General features: G+C 35.3%; 1 protein-coding gene across 1 annotated transcript in view; it reads right to left on the bottom strand.

Moving 5' to 3' along the window:
• Positions 1-656: 656 nt before the first annotated feature.
• Positions 657-10,219, bottom strand: part of LOC121413064 (protein-glucosylgalactosylhydroxylysine glucosidase-like) — a 12,630-nt gene continuing 3,067 nt past the window's right edge. The window contains exons 3-8 of the mRNA XM_041605825.1: positions 9,240-9,415; positions 5,450-5,685; positions 3,795-4,004; positions 3,289-3,518; positions 1,535-1,838; positions 657-1,336 (exon numbers count right to left, since the gene is read on the bottom strand). Of these exons, the coding sequence (XP_041461759.1) occupies positions 1,281-1,336; positions 1,535-1,838; positions 3,289-3,518; positions 3,795-4,004; positions 5,450-5,685; positions 9,240-9,415 (1,212 nt within the window). The 3' untranslated portion in view covers positions 657-1,280. The remainder of the gene's footprint in view (positions 1,337-1,534; positions 1,839-3,288; positions 3,519-3,794; positions 4,005-5,449; positions 5,686-9,239; positions 9,416-10,219) is intronic.

The raw sequence follows: 10,219 nt of genomic DNA on the forward strand, positions 1-10,219 counted from the left end.
GAGAAAAAAAGGTGGGAAATGAGAGAATAAAAACAGTCTAAACTGAGCTACCAAGTTGCAATAATATACATTAACGTCCAAGTATAATACAGTAAGTCCGCAGGGAGGGGAATATATTGCATAAATCTGGGTGAAAAAAATTGACTCGATGACATTATTTATAATCCGCCTTTATAAAACCTTTCATGCATTAATTTCAACAAAATATAAACCCCTCACAAAAAGTTCTGCAACTCAAGTGTGAGCGGTAAAGTGGTATCATTGGAAAGCATGAATATTCCTCTTCACAATCGTGTCATTTGTAATGCTAATGTTATCATGGAATGTGCAGATATTATAAATATGCAGCGACGTCAAAAATGAAATAATGCAAAATTTGTTCTTTCCAATGTGGAGCGTTGTGGCCCAGTGGATTAGTCTTCGGACTTTGAAACAGAGGGTCGTGGGTTCGAATCCCAGCCATGGCGTAATTTCCTTCAGCAAGAAATTTATCCACATTGTGCTGCACTCGACCCAGGTGAGGTGAATGGGTACCCGGTAGGATTTTTCCTTGAACGCTTTAGCGCCTATTAATATGGCGGCTCAGCTACAGCCGGGGTAATAATATGATACCAATTATCAAAGCGCAGTAGAGTATATGCACATAGTAGCTGCGCTATATAAATGGACCTATTATTATTATTATTAATAGTGAATTTCCAATCGTTTCGAGGATGGACCGAGTTTAAATGATGTTGATGCATTGATGCCTGAAAATCCACATATCATTTGTGCAATCGATTGAATGTGTTTGGAATAATGTTGAACCTTGTCATTTCAAAAAAGTTTTAGGATGTTGAATTTAAAAATAAAAGATGAGATGTTAATTTCAATGTTACTGATTTTTTATGAAAAAGCGGTTAGAATGAAAAACATTCACGGTCACCTGCCTGCATGGTCAAAATTCTGTAGAAATGGAGACTGGTTAGAAAACATTGCATTTTGCAAAATTCCACTTCTGACTTTTCCCTATATTCAGGGTAACTGCACAATCCATGATTACATGATCACAGTAGATGGCACATCATTGTAAAGAAGGATAATTAAACTTTTCAATGATACCAGTTTCATCTTTTATACATCAGTAAAAAAATATATATATCCCTCAATATTGAGTTGCAGAACTTTTTGAGGGGTTTATAAAGTTGTAAAGAAGTGTAGTATATTCATGGCACATGACGATCACAGTATTTCCATATTAACTTTTTTCATAATGAATTTTGATATTGGTGAAGAAGATTTCATCTCCTGTGGGGCATTATCTTGATAGAGGCACCACTGACCAGTATCGGCTCTCCTGCAAAACAAAATGAAAGAGAGAGAGTTCAGGACAGACTGTCTTACAGCTGAGGCCGGCAACAGTAAACATCTTAGGAAAGGGGTAGGTTTTTTAAAATGGTATAATATATTGAGCAATGAGAAATTCTTATAAATTCATTAGGATTTTGCCGCACTGCTTAACATTTAATCGAAAAATCAACACATTTTTGCTTACCGATTGATAATCTGAGGAAGGTATAATTTGAAACCTTCAAGTCCAAGTCCACAGCATCCTCTAATCGCTCTGTAAGCTCTACGATCATTGCTGTTGAGTTACCAGAGATATCTAGGGAGTTACCAAGATAGTTGATACCAGTAAAGCTTAGTTTAAGACAGTCTTGGGGTAGAGTAATCTTCATTGTTATGCCGTCCTGACGCAGACGAAGTCCACCATATCCCATAAGAACTGCCTGCAGGAACCCTCCCATTCCTGTTATGAAGTTAACAGCCCCGGTACCCTGGGCGGTCTCCGTCCAAATCTGTATGGTGTAAGGTATTAAAGGGCAAGTCAAACCGAGGTTTATTAGAATCAATAGAGTGTAAAATAAGAAAGTTAAGATATTTTAAAGTTTCACTTATTTTTCACAAAACAGTTATTTGCCAACTCAGTGATATGCAAATGAGAGAGTCGATGATGTCCATCACTTACTGACTGACATTCACTCACTATTTCTTTTGTTTTTTTATTGTTTGAATTATACAATATATCAATTTCCACAGATTTGATAATAAGGACCCTCTTGGTTGAACCACAAAATGTTCAAACAATGGTCATTCCATATGTTAAAGAAGGAATAAAATAAGGGAAACTTTAAAATATCATAACTTTCTTATTTTACATCCGATTTCGATGAAATTTTCAGTGTTATGCTTGTTGGATTTTTCCCTTTTTATTCAAATCAAGTTTTTTGTTGGGGGTAGACTTGTCCTTTAAATTGTCTCTATAGTGTGATTTCATTGACCGTAGGGATCATACAGACCTCTATGGGTGTCCTTCCATTGCAGAGACAGAATCAACAATTTCAAAAACATCGTTGAACGCCGATCGCCATAGTTCGGGGAGTTCTGTTTAGGCTTCATATTTTCAGAGGCGAAATCACAATCTGCAGCTGGTTCCGTATCGTAATTTTCGTTGTGCAGGAAAGCGAGTTTAAATTGGATGCGTCCTATTTCGAAACCCCCTTTTTCCCGAATGTTGTTATACAGTTGACTATTATTTTAACTTCGAACAATTTCCGATCTGTAATTGCATGGAGCTATTTGACATAGCCATAGAATTTCTACAGTGGTGAGGATAATAGTAAGACAAAATAAAGAATATTAAATTATACATAAGAAAATAATCAGACATCAACTTGTTAATGCTACTGCATGGCTTCTGGCTCAGCGATGTCTCCTCATCATAAATGTAACTAATGCTCCGTTTTAATCCCTCAACGTTTATCGAGATAGTGATTCAAACATGTATTGGTCATTATCAAAACCAGGGAGATATAGTCCGTGGAGGTAACTCTATGTAATGAAACCATGCACTTGCGTAAATCCGGTCCGCGGAGTGGGGGGGGGGTGAAGCAATATGTTTACATGGAAATTAACAATTTTGGGTACATCCCAACACCTAAGGCTATCAGTATGCGGGGGTATATATATAACCATGTACATAATATTTTCAGTTAAAGTCTCTAAGGATTTTTTTCAATGGCTATAATAATGAATATGTTGTGTTATAAATTACTGAACTACAGTTAATATCCAAATGCGGGCGAGCAAAGCGATCAAGAAAATTTTCATTAGTTGGAAGACATGATGACCAAAATCGTCTTTCATGAGGTGTGTTTGCAGATAACAATCTTCATCACCACCACCATCATCATCATCATTATCATCATCATCACCATCTACACCTTAATAATAATTTCTCATGAATACCTTGAAAGGTTCTCTTATATTCAAGAAGCTTTCAGAGAAAAGATCTTCTGCCCTCTGCTTGTCTCCAAGTTCGAGCCACCCCACAGCAAACATCCCCCATGTCATGGCAGGTCCTGTGTGCTCTGTGTATGTCTCATAATACCTAAGATCATTGACCCGCGTGGATTGATCCATTTCATACATAATGGGGTAACCCAGAAGAATCACATCAGCTTGCTTGACTATAGTACCTGCAAAATTATTAAAAGTAAGAACGAGGTCTGAAATCTGATGTTAACTTCTTTTTTTTATCGCGTTGAGCTTTCTTTCTATTTGTTCTCTTACTGTTTTTGTACAAGCTAGAGGTGTCCGTTTAGCTTTGACCCGTCCTAGGCATGAAAATGGACTACATATAGATCTTTATAGACTATGATTATTGTTATAACCTACAATGTAACATAAATAACTCACTATATTATCTATGAAAGTCCTCCTGTTAAAGATTCAATCCAAAATTCAATATATACCTCTTTCATATCCTTCAAACTCTGGATGATAATCATTCTCCTGGTCATACATGATATGCATATTGTCAGCAATCTTAGACCAGGTATCTGGTAGCTTCTGGTCAAGGAGAGATGCTGCATAGTACGGGAGACGCAGGGCTATCTGGGCCACGGCATTGGTATAGACAGAGTTATCAACAGGTGCATGATCTTCATCAGGGGGCATCACATCTTTATAAATAAACACAGGGGAATGCTTGTTGTGTCAAAGAAAACAATTATTGTGAGATTTAAGAAGGTCTACAGCAATCTACCTTGATACCTTCGCATCATCCAGTCTGAGGATTCCAAAATCTTACAATATATATAACCCTGTGCAATGCAATCAAAATTTTCCCCAAAATTGCTAGAAATTAATTTATTAAGTTAATCTTTAAATCAGCTAGCATATGCCTATGTCACCGAAAATATGTCAAATTTTTAATTATAGGGATTTCTTTAAAAGTACAATAGTACATCTGGTTCCACTTGGATATTATTTTATTTTTATTTATTTCAGTTTAAAAAAACATTGCACATAGCAGTATACAGCTAAATTATATACAATTACAAAGATAATTGATACATACAATACACAAACATAGTTGATAAAAATATAAGGTATTGAAATAAGACAAATAATTAAACTCCGATCTATAATCAATGAATCTTGTGATGTTGTGAATAATACCTCGGTCACATTTGTTCTACGGCGGTCGTACGGCGAGTGGAAAACAGCCATTTTAACATTTTTTTGTGCAAGTTAAATATAGTTGGTTCGAATAAAAATGAAAAAAACCCCGGCTGTTTTCGACTCGCCGAACGGCCGCCGTAGAACAAATGTGACCGAGGTATTAGGCAAGCACCTTGCTTTGAATTTATAACTGAGTGAATAGAGTACATTTTATTCTTCTATCACACTGCAGCCATTATAATGATGGAAAATGAAAAATGAGCTTATTGCTTATATTCCTCACTCCAGGTTAGATTGTAATATTGTCAGAGCAAACAAGTTGTTAATAATCTTAACCAAAGGCAGAACAACGTCTTTCATCCAGAAATCCCAACGCAATCATTTATTACTCATCTACGTATTATACTGAAGACAAAACAATGGGCAGATTAAGCACAAAGCGATTGTAAAAAAAAACTTCATGTCTTTTGATGCCACACATACTTTTAGTAAGGGCCTTTAACTTATCAGTGCAGAACATCAAACAAGAATGCTATTAAAATTCTATAATAATGATAATAATGATAGTGGCATATATACCCAGGGTAGCCACTTCAGTTCCGAAAACTGTTCTCTCAGCGGGCCCTGCTATTATTATTACCCCTTTAGCACGGCTACCTTGATCGGGCGCTCGAGCATTTCGAGGAATTTCTTCCTACCGGGTATCCATTCACCTCACCTGAGTCGAGAGCGGCACAATGTGGATAAATTTCTTTCCGAAGGAAATTACGCCATGGCTGGGATTCGAACCCACGACCCACTGTTTCAAAGTCCGGAGACTAATCCACTGGGCCACAACGCTCCACATTCTTAATATATTCACCCACTTTTCTGCACATTGTATCTTGCATTTATGCAGAAAATGTGGTTTGAGTGGTCAGAAAATGTGATGTAAAAGTAATACCTAATATTGTATATGCCTCTTTGTAGTCATCATAGGTGACTCTACCTGCCCAATAGTTGGCTAATTCTTGGACTAACTCATATCCCTTGTCATTAGTCAAGAAATTAGTATCATTGGTTGCATAAAGATACTGCTGCACAGCAAATGAAATGTCACCATTAAGATGTATCTCATACTCAGCTGGTTTCGGGGCGGGGCACACATCAAATCCTGCAAAATGAAAAAAAAAGTTATATCTTTAGATTTCTCAGGTGGGGGGGGGGATACATAACAATCTGCTAATAACTGGGTAGGATTCATATAGAACTATGGTAACTTTAATTTCCATTATTGTAACAATGGATACTTTGTTTTGAATTGGATGCTGATCCACATGTTATATAAAGATTGGCAATGTAATTGCACCAGCGCACACTATGTGATGTTTTTACTAAATTGCATTATGCATTTAATGTTAAGGTTGAAAAAAGTAAAAATCATTTTATTTGAAGTTTGGCATTGTGTTAAGAATAGTAAAATCATAATTTTGCTTTAAAGTTGCAGCTGATGATAACGTCATTGCGATTTAAACTTGGATTTTTTTATTCCTACAAGGAGACAAAACTTTTTAGGAGTCCTTACCATTATTCTAAAATTCTAAGATTTTATCGACTGGATCTCAAAGGTTATTACAATTTCTATGAAATTAAGATTGCAACGAATTGCATAATGTGCGCCGGGCTACAGTCTTTATTCATAAGGCTCCATGCAGACATCAACTTCCATTGTTCTTATGATGAGGTGTATTTTGGATGCCCTGTAGCAGTTTCAGATTCATAAAAATGCTTGTTGAATTGCAATATTATGAAGCCCATGAATGGTTTCTTATTTTTCAAAGGGAAAGTCCACCCCAGAAAAAGTGGATTTGGATTAAAAGAGAATAATCAAACAAGCATAATGCTGAAAATTTCATCAAATCGGATAAAAAAATAAGAAAGTTATGACATTTTCAAAATTTCGCTTATTTTTCACAAGAGAGTTTATTTGCACATTTCAATGATATTCAAATGAGAGTCGACGATGTCCCTCACTATCTATTTTTTTTATTGTTTGAATTAAAAATATTTTAATTTTTAAAGATTTGCAGGACCACCTTGACTGAACCGCAAAGTGTTTTTAAAACAATGGTAATTCCATACTTTGTTTCATATAGTAGCATGCACATAATTGCTCCATATAAATGGACATATTATTATTATTATTATTATCAGTATCATGTTCCAATTATTTGAGCATATTTTAATGTCCTGTCATTTAATCCATAATTAAAATTGTTGATATATTTGCTTGTGCATGTTTTTTCGCGTGTTTTTGTAATTCTTGAGTTGAAAATAGTATAAAATTACAAAAAAAAATCTTTTTTCTCTGGAGGACATTACCCATTTGACTTAAGACAGTACTTCATTGTTCTAAGGACAAAACAAAGAAGAAAGATATCACTGGTCCTATTTATTTGATTTCTTGTCAAGGACAGAAAACTAATGGTTTGTGTCAGGAATCTAAAACACTGACGCCCTTGTGCCACATCTTCTGAGGTTTCTCAGCACATCCACATTGAATTGCCTTGAAATCATCAACAAGGTACGAATGCTGGACAGAGAGCCGTACAGTGAGGTTTGATATAAATCCAGGCATTCAAACATTCCCTCAGTCAGGAAAAAGGGTGATACAAGAATGTCTATGACCCGATCATTATGGCACTCGGGTCACATTCAATTCAAATAAAACATTTATTTTCTTCCATTTCATTACATTTTTTTCGTAAACACAAATTCATACATAAATCAATTTGTTATGAAAAATATAAATATTTACATATTGGGTTTAAAGGGGTGGTCCAGGCTGAAAATATTTATAGCTTAATACACAGAGTAGAACTCACTTAGCAAAACGCTGAAAATTCATCAAAATCGGATAACAAATAATAAAGTTATTGAAGTTTAAAGTTTAGCAATATTTTCTGAAAACAGTCGTCATGAATATGCATTAGGCGAGCTGATGATGTCACATCTCCACTTTCCGTTTTCTCTTATGTTATTACATGAAATCATAATTTTTTCATTATTTCATACTTGTGTGAAAAAAATGTCTCCCTTATAGTGAAAAAAGTTGCAGCAATAAATATCTAATGCACTAAATCAGTTGTCAATCCAATTTTTCTAGTTCTTGGAGAAAAATTTGAATAAACCTAATTTCATATAATAAAATACAAAAGAACAAGTGGAGACGTGACATCAGCCCACCTAATGAATATAAATGACGACTGTTTTTACAAAAATATACTTAACTTTGAAATTCAATAACTTTGCTAATTGTTGTCCGATTTGACGAAATTGTCGGCATTTTGCTTATTGAATGCTACTCTATTTATTAAGCTATAAATACTTTCAGCCTGGACCACCCCTAAAAGGCGTATACCCTAAAAGCTGAGGAATCAGGAGCCAAAACTTTTGAGATAACTCTTGCAATATTTTTCTTGTCTTGAGAGCAAATGTTTAATCATTTGTTAGATTACGGAACTTTGAAGAAAATATAGACATTCATCGGTTTTGCAATGAATTCACAAACAGGTGACTGTAAAATCTCTTCATATTAGTCTACTTCGATTCTGTGACCGTCATATCACTAATTTAATTTCACTAATTGTATGCACATATTACTTACTTCTTGAAAAATTGATGTGCAGTTCTTGTTTACCTTTGGTTTTCTTAGTTCCATGTGTTTTATTTGTGAAAGTGCATATTCTAAGATAGAGGCAATATTGCGATTGTTTAATTTATAACCCCAATTTTCCCCAGGTTTTCCCAATCTTTCCAGATAAATGGCTAATTAATAGTATGCAGAGATTGTATGGCTCTCAATGTTATTAAGATCTATCTGTGTGAGCGGAAGTTTGCAGATTCGAATCACATTGCCTCTGGAAGTCTTGCCTGCATTACACTATTTGATTTATCAGCAGTGCTGACTATGAAAACAGCTTTTGAATGATTATTCACAAAAGAAAACATTCATATAAAAATATAATACTATGTCCATTGACATTAACTGATTTTTGACCATGATTATGTGACCTAATTAAGACGTGTCCAAAACAATAATTCATACTTGATTACCCTTATGTCTATGTTTCATGAACTAGATCAATAAACTTTCCCCCACACGGCCAAAGTTCATTCACCTTAAATGACCTTTGATCTTGGTAATGTGTCCTGAAACGCGCACAGGATATTTAGGGATACATGTGGTTACTCTTATGTCCAACTTTCATAAACTTGATCCATGAAACTTTTAAAGTTATAATGATAATTCCACAAATACCCCCAACATTACCAATGATTGTTTGACCCTATTGACCTTGGTCATGTGACCTGAAACTCGCACAGAATGTTCAGGGATACTTGAGTGCTCTTGAGATTAAGTTTCATGAACTAGATTCATAGAATTTGTAAGTTATGCTGACAATTCCAAAAATACCATCATTTTTGGCCAAAGTTCATTGACCCTAAGAGACTTTTGACCTTGGTCATGTGACCTGAAACTCAGGCAGGATGTTCGGTAATACTTGATTACCCACATGTCCAAGTTTTATGAACTAGGTCAATTTTTCTTTCTAATTCTCTTTAAAGATGCACATAATCCGATGAAGGTGACCATCATGATTGCATTTATAACAGTCTAAGAAAGACTCGCGTTAAATCGTCCTTCTCTTCATAGGTAAATGGTTAGATACAAAGGTCTAGTTGCATTTTACCTGTAATAAGCCATTTCCCATGGGAAGCGTGCTCCCTTTTCCCCAGTCTGTACTGCATACTCCTTTGCAGCCTGTAGATGCATAGTTCTAGATTTGATCATAGCTTGAGCCAACTCTGGATACGTATCAGCATTGGTGGATACATCCAGGTTTCTTGGTCCCAAAATACATGACCCCTACAGAACGCAATCAATGATAACTTTAGAATGCAATCAATGACACCAACAGAATGCATTCAATGACACCTACAAAATGCAATCAATGATATCTTTAGAACGCAATCAATGATACCCTTAGAATGCAATCAATGATACCTTTAGAATGCAATCAAATGACACCAACAGAATGCATTCAATGATACCTGCAAAAATGCAATCAATGATACCTTTAGAATGCAATCAATGACACCTTTAGAACGCAATCAATGATACCTTTAGAATGCAATCAATGATACCTACAGAATGCATTCAATGATACATACAGAATACAATCAATGATACCTACAGAATGCTGGTAGAAATCATCACAGGATTTCTGGATAATGTATGGTTAAGGTTTACAAGCAACATAATTACCCCCTAACGGTGAGGAGGGGGGGGGGGGGCTCTGTCATTAAAGGGTAGACAACATGCTCATAAAAATGGACAAAGTGGGTTAAAAAAGGTTCCTGAACAAGTAATCTTGCTTTGATATCAGACAACAAATAGTGTGTTACATTTCTCAACCTGAAATATAACATATTTTCATGATAGGGTGAGATGGATGCATCATATGTACAATGCTGTTGATCAGTACACCACACGATGCTTCATATGGTGTAATACTTTGAAAGGGTGTCACAAAATAGTTTGACCAAATATACACATTGAATGAAATAGAGAAAGATAATTTAGTACATGTATTTTCTCAAGGTAGCTCTATCTAGCAAACATGTAGTTAATGACTTGAAATATTTTAACAGGATGTATCTTTAGCCAATG

Source organism: Lytechinus variegatus, chromosome 4, assembly GCF_018143015.1.
Source record: "Lytechinus variegatus isolate NC3 chromosome 4, Lvar_3.0, whole genome shotgun sequence".
Taxonomy (NCBI): domain Eukaryota; kingdom Metazoa; phylum Echinodermata; class Echinoidea; order Temnopleuroida; family Toxopneustidae; genus Lytechinus; species Lytechinus variegatus.